At 31.5% G+C, this 15,278-nt stretch overlaps 3 protein-coding genes across 3 annotated transcripts in view; 2 read left to right on the top strand and 1 right to left on the bottom strand.

Annotated features, from left to right (window-relative positions):
* The first annotated feature begins 559 nt into the window (after positions 1–559).
* Positions 560–6,082, top strand: LOC113384433 (general transcription factor IIH subunit 1). The gene is made up of 10 exons (XM_026622149.1): positions 560–715; positions 1,861–2,084; positions 2,328–2,529; positions 2,602–2,738; positions 2,980–3,181; positions 3,275–3,576; positions 4,063–4,262; positions 4,332–4,587; positions 5,036–5,211; positions 5,578–6,082. Exons 2-10 carry the CDS (start codon positions 1,931–1,933, stop codon positions 5,704–5,706), a joined length of 1,758 nt encoding a protein of 585 aa, XP_026477934.1. The 5' UTR covers positions 560–715; positions 1,861–1,930; the 3' UTR covers positions 5,707–6,082.
* On the bottom strand, positions 6,059–6,731 carry LOC113384434 (signal peptidase complex subunit 1). Its single transcript, XM_026622150.1, has 3 exons — positions 6,572–6,731; positions 6,351–6,497; positions 6,059–6,291 (listed from the first exon to the last, which is right to left on the bottom strand). The coding sequence occupies exons 1-3, from the start codon at positions 6,602–6,604 to the stop codon at positions 6,190–6,192; spliced, it is 282 nt and encodes a 93-aa protein (XP_026477935.1). The 5' UTR covers positions 6,605–6,731; the 3' UTR covers positions 6,059–6,189.
* A 251-nt stretch (positions 6,732–6,982) lies between these two features.
* Positions 6,983–15,278, top strand: part of LOC113384491 (histone-lysine N-methyltransferase eggless) — a 29,835-nt gene continuing 21,539 nt past the window's right edge. Inside the window, exons 1-4 of the mRNA XM_026622206.1 lie at positions 6,983–7,572; positions 7,649–7,763; positions 13,709–13,852; positions 13,918–14,056. Coding sequence (XP_026477991.1) covers positions 7,207–7,572; positions 7,649–7,763; positions 13,709–13,852; positions 13,918–14,056 — 764 coding nt within the window. The 5' untranslated portion in view covers positions 6,983–7,206. The remainder of the gene's footprint in view (positions 7,573–7,648; positions 7,764–13,708; positions 13,853–13,917; positions 14,057–15,278) is intronic.

Consider the following 15,278-nt stretch of genomic DNA (forward strand, 5'->3'; position numbering starts at 1 on the left):
TTCGAAGTTGCATTGCAAGTATGACTTCAATTCAAGTTGGTGGCGTCTATTAATCACGTGAGCGAGTTTGTGAGGATTTTCGGAGCCCCTCCCCCTTGGTGATACATGGTCATATTCAAAATTACCACTTCTCCCTCACCAAACATCACGTGTATTTTTAGTTACATAAAAAAACTGTAAACTTTTTTTGAAAATACTTGAATTTTTTTAAAAAAATTAGTTTAAAAATAAATACACGTGATATCTTGCTACACCCCTCCCTCCCTCACGTGATATTTTGTCTAACCCCCCTCCTCCCCCTAAAAACCTCACATGATTAATGGATGCCCCCTATGAATGCATCATATTCTAATATTGTCTAGGGTAAATCACTTCAAAAGTGATTTGTTCACACTTGCAAACAAGAATTGTACATATAAATTAATGTTTAGACTTAGACGACAAAAATCTACCATGCGCGTCTATCCTAACAACGCCTCCCACTAGCTCGCATCCCGAACAAGCAGACGTTCGATTTGTAGTGTTGGCAGCATTTGGTCGTGAAGTATTTGTGATTTTGTCATATTTCTAGACGTCGTAGTTGCCCAGTGTTCTTGATACTGCGTACAGGGACCGCTGCCGCTGCTTACGACCATGTACAACAGATCAGAATTAAATGGCCGACGTGCCAGTCGGTTGAGCGAACGGCACCGCCGAATATTTAATTATAAAGCAGGTAAATGTTTACCTAGAATTAATTTATTTGCGTTCAGGCGAACTATGATGTGATTGTGGTTTAGAAATGTTGAAAATTGGATCAAATAATGAACATTTAGTTAAATTATTTCACTTCTGATATGTGGAAGATCATCTTTCACAGCCATTGCAAATTGATTCCTCAGCATGTAAAGCTTTATTATCTACAATAATAAATGTTTTCGATTCGTGTTTATTTCTCAGTTATTTAATTATTATTAGTTACTAAAATTTGTTTTTCTTCTCCGTTTACAACGCTTTCAAAATTAAACTAAAATGCTTCTTTCTAAGTTATTTAAATAGTTTTTTTTTTTTAAATTTTACGTTAATATTTTATATTCCATTTTTAGGTATGTTTTTTTGTCTTTGAAATTAGTCAATATAATTTCAGAAACACTGCTCTATTATAAGTTAATATGTACAAGAATGGCGTATTTAAATGTTCTGATAATTAATTTCTCATGTCTTCATGTATATTTAAATCAAAATATAATATACAATTTAAAAAAATGCATCATAATTTCACTGTTTTATTTTAATTTTTAATATTATTTGTATTAAGTATAGTACCATATAAGGATTTAGATTATGAACTCTTCTTAAATTATTTGATTTATTGATTCTTGAGTTTGGAATCTTGTGTCCTATATTCTTATTAAATGTCAAAATTAATCCTTGAAAGTTATTGTTACTAATATATCTTTGAATAAAAATTTAAGATTATTAAATTATTAAATATGCAATATAGCTAAATAAAAATAATTATTAAGAAAAGTGTAAAAGAAATACTTGATTATTCATTGGTAAAACATTTTCTTTATTTTTTGTATTTTTAATTTTATCTTATCAATGAGGTACTGCTGATATTTTTTTATATTTATTTTTTATTTGATTCATTATTGTATGTCTCCATCAGGCCCGAATAAAATATCATACAAACTATCTATACACAGTTTGTATGATCTATATATTTGATATTTTTATAGTGTACAATTTACCTAAAAAGATTTTGTATTTTATACATATATATCATACCTTTAAATGTAGCTTTTGCATAGCTTTTTTACCTGCAACTGTTTCAATTGCTTAATTAAAACATTTAATTCAATCGGGAATCTATTTCAGGGGAAAACCGGCCACCTTAATCTCTTGAACATATTCTATAGATGTTGCGTCAAATAATATACATATCATCATGACAACTAGCAGTGAAGATGTTTTACTCCAGATTGGATCTGTAAAATACAAGAAAGGAGATGGTACCTTATATATAATGAATGAACGCATAGCATGGATGGCAGAGAACAGAGATACTGTCACTGTTTCTCACAGATATGCAGATATTAAAAGTAAATGCTTTTTTCAATATAATTTAATATCATTTAGCACTTGCTTAGGCCTTTAAATATTTTAACTTATGCAGTATTACCAAAATTATTGAAAATAAGATAATCTTCATATTTTAATTCATGTTCATTTGTAATTGTCTCTAATATTGCTTTTGATATTCTTTAAAATGTTAGCTTGACGCTTTTTTGAAGATTAGATGCATTATTCAGGCATTCTTGTTATAACCATTTTTATTTTTGTAGTGCAAAAAATATCACCCGAGGGAAAACCCAAAATACAATTACAATTAGTATTAAATGATGGATCTAGCTCTACCTTCCATTTTGTGAATCGAGAAGGTACACAAGCACAACTGAATGATAGGGAACGTGTTAAAGATCGTCTTTTTCAACTTTTACCTAATTTTAGAAAAAAAGTTAATAAAGAACTGGAGGAAAAGAATAGGTCAGTAAATTTTATATTGCATATCATGAAAATTTGTTGTAATTATATCGATGTATATTTTATTTGGCATAGGCTACTATCTGAGCATCCAGTTTTATTACAACTATATAAGGATTTAGTGATACCTCAAGTGCTTTCTAGTGAAGAATTTTGGACTATGCATGCAGCACAATATACCAAAGATCGTGATACGGTGAAACAAGATATAGGTAAGACTCAATATTCTTTCTATATGAGTGTCACTGCTCATTATCTTATGATAAATTTAATTTTCTTGTTGAATAAATTTTAACTTTTTATGTATGTATTTCTATTACAAGCATCAATAATTTTTATATTATTAGCAGTAAGATCGGCCACTGATAAAATCAATAATAGTTTTTTTTCTTTCAAAGAGTAACTTGAGATCCTTTTCATATACAAATATCTTCATAATCATTTTTTTTGCAGGTGTTTCTGGTGCTTTCTTAGCAGATATAAAGCCCCAAACAGATGGCTGCAACGGATTAAAGTATAATTTAACATCTGATGTGATAGCATGTGTATTTAAAACATTTCCTGCTGTCAAGAAAAAACATATGGAAAATGTGCCTTCAAAGATGTCTGAGAGTGAATTTTGGACCAAGTTTTTTCAAAGTCATTATTTTCATCGGTAATTTAATTTTGTGCTTATGTTTAATTTCATAATTCACAATATTTTTTATGATTCAATAATTTAAATTTGATTTGCATATTTGTTGTACAGAGATCGATTGATGTCCGGGACCAAAGATATTTTTACAGAATGTGGGAAAATTGATGATAATGCTCAAAAGCAGGCAATTAGTGCATGCAGGGATCCCTTGTTGCAATTATCTCAATTTGAAGACAAAACCCTTGAAGAAGGATTTGGTGGCATTACCACAGGTGCTGAACTCGAAGGAAGCAAAAGAGAAACAGGAAATATTGTTCATCAGAATATGATACATAGGTTTAATCTTCATTCTACCATGGTGTTAAATTCAAGCAAGGAACAAGATGAATCTGTTAATAATAATCAAGTCAATGGTAATAATCAGTTATTGTTTTTTTTTTTTTTTTCTTCTTAATCTTATGGAATATCAATCTATGAATTTTTCTAAACCACTTCAAATAGATCATAAATTAATGATGGAATCTTCATTCTGCCTTTCTTTGTTCAATTTTTTACTTTATTTATATCCTTTTTTATATTTAATAGCAACAAATATTATTGTTGTTAATTTTTTAAATCTTATCAAATTGCATTTACAATAGTAATTGTTTTGTATAATATGAATTGCGTAATTTGATCAATCACTGATCTTATTCAATGATCTTTGATCTTAAAGTTTATGCTAAAGAAAAGTGATAACACAGAAGTCCTTTTGATATTATATCTTAATGGAAGAAAATTATTCACAACAATTATTTTTAAAGTGTATCTCAAATTTTATTCTATAGTCCTAATTTCTAATTCTAATTCTAATTTCTAATTGATTTAATAAGAAAATTATCTTGTTTTTTTTTTTCAAGGTACAGCAAAAACGTCTTTACCTATGACCAATGGTAACGGTCCTCTTGGAAATAATACAGGCCTAAAACATTCAAATACAAATTGTGATAATAGTGAACCAAGTAATAAGAAAGCTCGAATTATAGAAAAAATTACATATGATGATCTCTCTAAAGATCCTGATGAAAATAAAAGGACTGCCACACTGAATCTCACAAAAGTTAGTAATTAACTTCAACATTAAATTCAAATTAAAAATCAATCTAATTTTTTTTATTTAAAATTTTAGGTTGACCGATATTTACATGGACCAGTACCTTTAAATCCGTCTGACACAGCAGGCTGTGCATCAACTTCCTCAGGTGCATCACTGGACGTTGAAAGTTCATCTGATGTTACACAACAATTGCAACAGCAGTGTAGTACCTGGAGCTCTAGATTGCCTCAAAGAATGCTGGTTAATCCAACAGCAGCAGTCAGTGCTCTAGGGGAATTAAGTCCGGGTGGAGCTCTCATGAGAGGGTTTCAGGAGCAAAGTCTTGCTCGTAAGTTGAATAATTGGAATTACATGATTCCATATATTATAATTCATGATTGCATGAAGATATATTATTTCTTCAGAAACAATTATTTACTTATTAAGTTTAATTAAAGAAGATAATACAAAAGTTTTAGTTAGAGGCTAATCTTGGCATGAAAGGTGTCTGAGAACTCATAATTTATATAAGTTCCTTAAAAGTGAATTTATTTATTGAATTAATTCTTATTTAATTATTTATTTATTAAATGAACTGATGTAGGTAAAGGTGAAAAATCCCAAAATTTAATTCCATAAATTACAAAAAAAAATGAACAATAAATTGTAAAAGGACTCTCACTTTCTTAGCTTGCTTTCTATAGTATAGTACAGGTTTTTGTTGTGTGCATAATATATATATAAAAAAAATTTTATATCAAATTGTATTTTAAACTTAAATTTTATTTTTTGTCCAGAATTAGTGCCTCCAGATTTAGAAAAAGAAATTCGTCAATTATATTTATCTGCCAGTGAATTACTAAAACATTTTTGGAAGTCATTTCCACCTACCACACCACAATTAGAAGCTAAGGCTCTTCGAATGCATGAAGCATTAGACAGATTTAGAATGGCTAGACTGAAACCATTTGAGGTAACTGATTTTTATCATACTGTCTTCAAAAATAATTAAAAAGTAAATGATTAAATTAATTCAGTTTCAAAATCAAATAATTTTGCTAAAAAAAAGAAAAATTTAAAGACTTTATCATTACTCTTTTTTTTATAGAGTTATATATGTACAAAAACTTGAATTGAAATATTTGAAGTTGAATTTACTGTATTTAGCAATGATATGTATGATCATTAAAATTTATTTTATTTTCAATTATTTTCCTTGTAAGTTTAACATACAAAATTTACTTTAAATATTCAATAAACACCATTTTGGTAATTTCATGGATATGATACAAAAATTTGTATAAAAGAAGTATTACATATTTAATTGTTTCTTTTTTAGGATAAAGTGCACAGAGAACTTTCACCCTTAGGCAAAGTGTTAACAAGACACTTAAATACAATGCTAATGGCTGCCTCAAGAAAACTTATGGCATGGCAAGAAAGAAAACATCGGCAGATGCAGCGGTAGTCTTAATTACTTAAATCCAATATGTAATGGAACCAATTTTTGTAATTTGCCTAGTAATTTTGCTGTTTAGAAATTTGAAATAATTGTTGAGAATATTTTTTGTTGTCGAATATAGTTCCTATTGTTCATGTTCATTATTTAGTTGTTTTCAACTGTTAAGTATTTTTTACTTTCAATTTCATATGAAATTGTGGCCTTATGTTATGCAAGTTGCATTTCCAGAAATATAAATTATGTGATCTTTTTTTTACATCAACTAGTGTTAAAGATACATATAATTGTGAGTCGTATTTATTTTTCACTATTGTGAATTAAAATGTGATAGTCGTCTGCAGTCATCATCATATTAAAAAATAAAAACATGAATGTCTTAATTATTGATGAAATATTGTACATTATGTTCATAAAATGAATAAAGATATTTAATTATGTATTTTGAATTTTGAACGATTTATAAAATATTTTATTTATACTATTCCCAATTCACTTTTTCTTTGGTTTATCTGTGCTCTGCTGGTTTTGTGGACGAGGTTTCTGCCAATTGAGAGGTTTCAGTCTATAGAAAGGCCAAGCAGGTACAGTGATCTACAATAAAAATATTGTTAACAAAAATTTAAACACATAATTATTACATATACACTAACCAATAATGCAACTACAAATCCTGCTCCAAGAATGTAAACAGTCATTGAAAACTGTTGAACAACATATCCATAAATCAAACCGATAACACCAAACAAAGTAACTATTAACCTAGATAACTTTTCTGCCCTTGCTTGGCCCTCATAATCCTACAATAAATATTGCAAATACATTGAGAAATTAGAGCATAAATGAGTATAAATAACATGTAATCAAAATATACCATATGCGTAGGAATAGATGTAATAAAATCCATGACTTTGTGACACGTCAGATAATGTTTTCGGTAATATAAAATAACAATTATTTTATATTTAACTGATTGGTTATTTAATGTAACTGTTTTAAAGTAACTGTTACACCAAAATGAAACTAGCTTATTTGTATTTTTCTATAATTTCGTAGTTTTCGGTAAATTGTGTGAAATTGTTGACGTTATGACAGTTTATCGTTTATCAATTCAACGTGTTGCCTTAGAAGGTAACAATGCTTTTTGGTTTTATTAATGACATTTCTCTTATTTCACATCGTGCATCACTATCGATTTTCACTATCGATGTTGGTGTGCTTGTCATTCTTAAAAATTTTCAGATAAATAACAATGGCTATTTCTTATTTGTGCGAAAATCAAATTTCCATCATGTACTTTTTGTTACGATAGTACTGTAATAAAATAGTACATGAACTAACATAAATTAACTGAAACATGATTTTAGAAGAAATATTTTTTAATAAATCATTTTGTGTTTGTACTAGCTAAGTAGAAAAAAATTAATGTTAATTGTATTTCTAACCTCAGATATAAATATTACAAACAATACAGTAGGTATGCTAAGAACATATAAAATTTATATTTAAATGATGTCTGTGGATAAAAGCAGGGCAATGCCAGCCAATAGTCAAATTGCATTGAATTCCGACGATATAATTATTTTGGATGATGATGCTGAAGATGATAATTCAATCAACAAAACTACTAGTAAACAAATTGAGCCAGTGCAGAAAAAAGCTAAAAAGATAAATACAACAAAATCATTAAACGGTGAACAGACTTCAAACAAAAAACGAGGCTTTTGTGCAAACACTCGCTGTAAAAGCAACAATAAAGGCGTTTTAAAATATTGTCCTTCAGATATTTTGAGGTTTTATAAAATAAATGTAGATAAAAGTGCAGATCAGCTTCTTTGTGATGGCTGTTTCGAAAAAGCTACAAAAGAAATTGGGGTAAATATACTATGTTTCATTTATCAACATAATTATTTTCATGATTTATTTACTTTAACCTTATATTTGGTTGTAGGCTCGAGTAGACATGTTATTTGAAGGTGAATGTTTGCACGCTCAGAAAAAGATAATTGATCATGAACTCTTAGCCATCTCTGATAGTGATGAAGATGAGGAAGGCATGGAGATAGGTACGATGGTCGGTTTTTGAAGAAAAAAATATACATGTATTTTGATGATTATATTTAACACGTTCACGCCGGCTTGTGCCACCTTTCGGTGACCCGCGCGAGACTGTTCTACAGGGTGAATCGCATTTCGAACGCAATAACCACGCGGCGGCTCACCGAGAAAGATAACAAAATCGGCTCCGGCGTAAACGTGTTAATAAACAACGTAATAAGAAACCTAGAATGGTTATCAACTTACCATAGGTTAACTTGTAGTTGTCGTCCATTGGTCAATGCTGTTCTGCCGTTCTTCTAATCTCAACTTTTCAGGACTCAGTTGTTGTTTTCTATAGTAAATTCTTCGTCTTTCCTCTGCTAAGACTAAGAGGGGCACAGTTCCTGAAATGACGCACACTGCTTCCTCTGATATTGTTGTCATGGAGACAAAGTAGTTACTATTTTATTCAATAGTCGTGGGCAAGTTGGTGAAGGTATTGGCTGGCTTTTGAGGCGAGACATTACAATCTTATAAGGCCTTCCCCATGGGTTTTCCTCGACTTCATCCAGGAGTTCTTTCCAGCACCTAACTTTACTTTCTTTGATAACTTTATTTAGTTGCCGACGTGCCTGTTTGTATTCCACTACCAGTTGTGCAGAATTTATGAGATTATATCCTCTCTGAGAGATCTTTCTTTTCTTTTGGCACACTTTACGAAGAGAGCTGATTTCTTTAGTCCACCAATGCACAGATTGTCTTTAATTTATGCCATGCTTAGGAGTCATACTGATATCGGTTATTCTCTTCATCAGCTCTCTCTAGTATGCTCATCTGCGTATTCTGAAATTATAGGTTTGCAACTTAAGGCAACTCTCATGGCGCTTTCATCAAAAGATTTTATTTTCCACTCAATGAATAAATGATAGATGTGTGTGTGTATGTATGTGTGGATACTATTTTCCATTCACGTTTTTCGGAGCACCGATCAACCGATTAAAATGATCGGTGCTCGATGATATTTAGGTTCTAATTGATTGATGGAAAGACATGCTGATTAGTTTTTTGCGAAGGCGGAACCGGCCGTTTCGAAAATATGGAGCAAAAAGTGCAAAAAACAGAAGTTATCAAAAGAGCAGTATTTTGTTCTTGGGGACGGCAAGAAAGTTTTTTTTTAGTCCAATATTTAAAAAATCATTTTAAATCATTGTGATTTCAATTTTAATTCAGACTAAAAAAATTTAAAACTTCTCTAATATGTTATTATGGGATGGGAAGTTCCAGCAATTTGCCTTAAGGCCATGCACCACTAGTATTTAATTTTATACTTCTTTTCGAATCATTTTTTGTTAGCAAATGTGGTTATGATTAATTTATTACAATAAATTAATTTTTAACTTTCTGTAGGGTAGTTATAGTAATGGGCCAAAAAGCCAAAATGAAAATTTATGCATATTTTCACATTTTGAAGGTTTCTGAACATTTTGGCATACCTTAGAAAAAATGGATGTGTGTATGTTTTGTATGTCCGCATTTTTTCGTCCACGTTTTCGGGCGCACGGATAAACCGATTTGAATGGTTCAAAAAACATTTGATTCCTATTGATAGGGAGATGTGCTGATTAGTTATTTGCAGAGGCAAGTCCAGCCGTTACGACGATACTGAGTAAATAGTGCAAAAAATACAAATCGAGTTTTTGAGAGGACGGCGTATCCGATTTGAAGGATCTAAAAATCATTCAATTTGTAATGATTGGGAGAAGAGAGGATTAGTTTTTGGCAAAGGCAGGTCCAGCTATTTCAACAACACAGAGCTAAATGCGCAAAGAATGGCAGATTTTTAGAGAACTGAGCATTCGATATGAATGATTTTTTTTATTGAAAAATAATTCAGATTTTAATTTTAATTCTGACTAAAGTTCTAATATACCCCAAACAAATAATTTCTACTTTGCAATGCAGTGTATATCTCAGTCGGTCAAGTAAGATCGTAAGAACTTTATATAGGTGTATCAAATTCTGTACAAATGCCTTCAACTTTCTCATATGTTTAGCAGCAGCTGATTGCGACAATTGGGGACCTTTTGGGTGGATGCAAAAGGGCGCAGCCTCGTAGCGTGACGCGTAACTTAGCACTCATGGCGTTTAACGTGATTTTTCTCAAAAGATTAACGGCAACTAAACCTTTGTTGACAATGCATCAAGGACAAAGCTTCACTTTATCGGCTCACGAAAGAATTAGACCGAAATCTTTCATTAACTGTCGTTAAAGTCGGCGACGCTCTTACTTGACTGACTGTATATATATAAAAGTGTTAGTTACTCCACTTATAACTCAAGAACCGCTGAACCGATTTAGTTGAAAATTGGCAGGGAGGTAGTTTAGAGCCAGGAAAAGGACATAGGATACTTTTTATCCCGTTCGTCACGATTTCCGTGTGACTTGAAATAACAAAATGCAAATGACAGCTATGTAATGATATATGGATGACAATTTGATATTTTTAAGCAATCAATAAGAAAACTATTTCTATTTCATAATGCAATGATAGTTGCATTGCCGTTTCGTATAAAAAGTGAAGTGAACTATAAAACTCGGTACGGTTGAAATTTTAGTTTTTAGTTGAAGTGAAGTTTAATGAATAATGCCGCGACCAAGACGATCGAATCTTTCCCAACAAAGCCGTAATGCAAGAAGAATGCGAAAGATTGCAAATGAAAGGACTGAAGAGGAACGAGAAATTGCACGTGAACAGCGCCGCCAGAGTATGGCTCGACTCCGTGCTTCTCGATCACAAGAGCAAAGGAAAACAGCCCGTGAAACAGCTCGGTTGGCAATGCAGAATTGTCGAGCAAACAACAGAGATAGTTTGCGATGCAGAACAAGATATTTATCAAATGCTGATTTGAATCAAGCAGCGTTTCAATACGATTGCACCAATGATTGCAACTTGCATCCTAGCAGTTGCATTGGGCAAATGGACGTACTTTGCGAGTATTGTGGCGCATTAAAGTTTTTCGGAGAAACGCCTGGATTATGCTGCCTTAATGGTAAAGTGAAATTGCCATTGTTGACTCCGCCACCTGAGCCTATTAATTTTACAAATTAATTCACCTAAGATTTAAACATAAACAATAATGTTTATTAAATTATTAGTGAGAAAAATGTACTTTAGATATTATAATTGCCAGAAAGCAACTAATATATGAGCCGCTCAGTGCACACATCGATTAACTCCATAAAACAAAAAGTTGAGAAACGCGATGATGTAATGTATATTGTTTTTTAAAATTTCGCTGATAATATGAATTCAAATATGAATGTAGAAGCGTCGATGCACGGCCAGAACAGATACAGCGTTACTGAAACGATTTACATTATATAGAATATGGAATTAATCGAAATGGCTTCTGAAATAAATTAATTATTATTCAATGGCCAAAAAAAATTTGCCATTTAACGGTGCTAATCTTTGTTATTCCGGAAAGTTATTATAAATACTAAAAGTTATGATTATACCAAGTTCTTTCCCACTAATATCTCAGTTTTTTCAAAAAGTGGAGTTAGTCGATGTGTGCACTGAGCGGCTCATATATCGTACGAGATTATGAGAATTATAAACTAAATTATTGAAGCAATTATGTTGTGTGGTAAAATCGAGTGTGATATTGTTCTTTTACCGCGGATATTATATTATTTTTAACTTCCCGTTGGGCAAGTTATAGTAATCGCAAAATAATCGAAAATGAAATTTTTTATATATCTTTACGTTTCAAAACCTTCTGAACATTTTGGCGTACCTTAGAAAAAATGGATGCATGTGTGTGTGTGTGTGTGCGTGGGTGTGTGAGCGAAGGAAATGCCTTTATGCATCCCAGACTGGTCTTTTGGGTGGGTATGTCGGACTCAATACGGCTCTGGTATAATACCGACTAAAACCTCCGCTGTGCCTTTGTCTCTGGTCCCCACGGAAACCGCCGTTAGGCATTACTTCGTGAGGGGAGGATCTAGAATGTTATAATTCTTAACTTGTTTTGTACTCATCTTTTAAATGGGCGAAGTCCTATTCGTCCTTTCTCTTTCCATAGAGCGCAGGTCAATTAGTACCTCTCTCGCAAATCTGTCTATTCTATGGCATTCCAAGCAGCTTCACTTCTCAGCATCACTTCAACAACATTACCTGGAGTAATTCTGCGGCTCAATGTCTCTTCCGCATCGTCCCGTGCAGCACCAAATCACGGGCACACAAAAAACACATGCTCAGCATCTTCGATTTCGACCAAACAATATGGGAAATCCGGTGAGCTATCGTGCTTGAACCGGTGTTGGTAGGCTCGAAAACAGCTGTGCCCAGATAGCATTTGCGTAGTATAATAATTTACTTCGCCATGCTTGCGACTTAGCCAGACTTTGATGTTAGGAATGAGACGATGCGTCCATCTGCCCTTCACTGCAACATACCACAGTTGCTGCCATCGGTCCATCTGTTCTGCCGTTCTTCTAATGTCAACTTTTCAGGACCGTGTGTGTGCGTGTATGTATGTGTGGGCGGATACAAATTTTCGTCGATGATTTCGGGAACACGGATCAACCAATTTGAATAATTCAAAAAAACATTCGATTCGTATTGATAAGGAGACTGATTAGATTTTGGCAAAGGCAGGTCTAGCCATTTCGAAGATACAGGGCAAAAAGTTCTAAAAATGGTAATTCGCTTTCTAAGAGAACGCAGCGTCCGATTTTAATAATTCGAAAAACATTTTGCTTGTATTGCCAAGATGAAGAATTGATCAAATTTTTATGAAGGCAGGACTAGCGGTTTCGGAGATCTAGTGAAAAAAGAAAAAAAAATGCCATTTGGCGGTCAAAATTGATCATTGGACATTTGCACCTCAAATTATCAGATATTTTACAAAGATTTTAATAATAAGTATAAATTTTGTTTACATTCCTATGGGTTCCGTACCAGTGTTTATCCGTTAGACAGCGACGCGGCGTTTACGCGCTGTGACAATTCGTCTCTATGCAGTTAAAGCAGTACGATTGCATTGAAAAAAAGTTCAGAATTTCCAAAATATGTCAAATAAAGAAATTTTTTTTTTCAAAAAAAAAAAATAATTTTTTGTCAAATTTATAGTTTTTCAAAAATATAATTTGTTCGAAGTAAATTTTTTTCAACAATGTTAATCTTTTTAAAAAAAATTAAAATTTTTGGTACGGGAAGTTACAGCAATTTGCCTTAAGGCACGATGCCATGCGCCCCACTAGTTTCTGAATTTCTTATACTGCCTATGCTGAGACCATAAATGCATCACAAATGCAGGACATCAAATAGGATATTAACAAATTTGGAACTTTTGAATTGTAGACGTGGGTACAGAAAAACGTTTGTCGGGTCATCTTATAAATATTAGACATTGTTTCAATATTCATAATAATCTATTTGAAAACATTTAATATTCCTCGAATATTTCGTTACGGTACGGAAAGTTCCAGCAATTTGCCTTAAGGCACGTTGTTTTACACCACTAGTTTGTACTCTACATCTATCTCCCATTTTACATGGAAGATAGGTGCTATAAATTAGTGTAACTCGAAGAATTTATTTTTTATGAAAAAACCGGCCGAACAAAAATCACTAACAAAGTCCTTTTTATCTCTAATTGAAAACGAATTTAAAAAAAATGATGCTCTTTGTTTTGGTATTTCAAACAAACTAGTTTATGCACACGCGAAATTTAGGTTTGATCATAAAACGGAGAGTTTCCATCATAAACATTGGCTATGAACAATAAGTATTTGTAACTGTAACATACATTTTACAGTATAAAAATATGTGTATATTAATATTAGTATTATTATTATATATTTTGTATTATTAGCTTTAATTTGAATCCAATATATTTCAAAAATGTTTTTATTGAAAAATAAACAAATTTAGTGTTCAGGTCAAATTGTTTGCTGTTACAGATCGTGGAAAATCAGATGAAGTGGATGCAGACTTTCGAGAAAATATTAAAGATGTTATTGAAGAAATGTTTACAAAGCTTGATGTGGCAAAACAAGTTGATGATTGTGTTCAACTTCTTGATGAGAAGAGAAAAGTATTAGAAGGTATCTTAATATTTTTGCTTAAAAGCATATGCACATTATCTCTATTTAACAACTTACATTTGCAGAGAAAACTGATAAAATTGATAAAGAGGTCCAGAAAATAACACAATATGCAAATAAAGTGGAAGGCATATATTATAGCATCTTTAAAAAGAAAATAGAAAATATAGGTGAAGTTATGATACCAGATGTAATTACAGAAAGGTATGTCTTCTAGATTATTTTTTTTATGAATAATAAATAGGAATGAGTACATTAGGGGTTAAAAATGATTAAGTATTAAGGGGAGAGCCTGCTTTAGAAGCTCAAAAAATCTTTTTTTTTTGAGGATTTTTTAGGGAAGGAAATAAATACTTAATTGAAACGAAAGTTGCTCAATTTTTTTCCTTAAAATTTATGTCATAATATGCCGGGTTACAAGCATTTCGCCGAGACACCTCGACCGTGCATGTGTTTGTTTGGCGGGAAAGATGCAGGTTACAATTTCCACCCGAAATAAAAAAAAACAAAACAAATTTATATTTTCAATAGTATAGATTCTAGTTGAATCTAAAAAATCCAGAAAAATATGAGAAATCTACCAATTTTTTGGAAATTAAAAAAATCATGTTTTTTGATAGAAAGAAAATCAATATAGATTGTTTAAAAAGTGGGTCAATTAATTTTTTCTCGTTTTGATAGAGAACGTTCAGTATTTTTCTATCTTTCCCGCCAGTGAGGTAAAATCGACTAAATGGAAAACCGAGAAATCGTGTGGAAGTTTTCGTTTCGCTCATATACCCGACGCCGACTCCCTATTTCTTCTGCAACTCCGAAAATAATTCGAATTGTTTCTGAAATTTTAGGGATATATTATTGTCTAGTTTTGCAAAACATTTTTGCAGAAAAAATCTATTTTTTAAGCCTCTAAAGCAGGCCTCCTTCTTAAAATATGAAAAGTCAAAAATATGGCAATTACGACATGAAAATATTTGAAATACCAAATGAATATACATACATATAATATTTTTTATGTCTATGGTAGAAAGTTTTTCTGATGACCAAATTAAAATTTAAACTCGAAATAAATAATAAAAATGTTTGCAGCTACAAAATATGGAAAACTAGTTGGTTTGGTATTTAGCCTTGAGGCAAGTTACATGAACTTCTTGATATGTTTAAATAATCGACTTAATCAATAAAAAATAAATTAATTTATGAGTCATTAAAAGTATTCCGAGTGGATTTTCAAAAATCAATAATTTTTATAATTGAACCAGTTTCCAAGACTCTAATGGTTTATTATGTTCAAGACCAAGTACTCTATCATTATACCAAGTAAATAGTCTAATTTTAATTTTAACAAATGTCAAAAGAGCTACTCATTTTCTCAAACTTTGATGAATTTTTAAAATCAAACTATTTGTCGTAAGGCCGTAATATTTTA

Source organism: Ctenocephalides felis, unplaced genomic scaffold (genome assembly GCF_003426905.1).
Source record: "Ctenocephalides felis isolate EL2017-DRISC unplaced genomic scaffold, ASM342690v1 CF-g0.4_SCAFFOLD_03571, whole genome shotgun sequence".
NCBI classification, from domain to species: domain Eukaryota; kingdom Metazoa; phylum Arthropoda; class Insecta; order Siphonaptera; family Pulicidae; genus Ctenocephalides; species Ctenocephalides felis.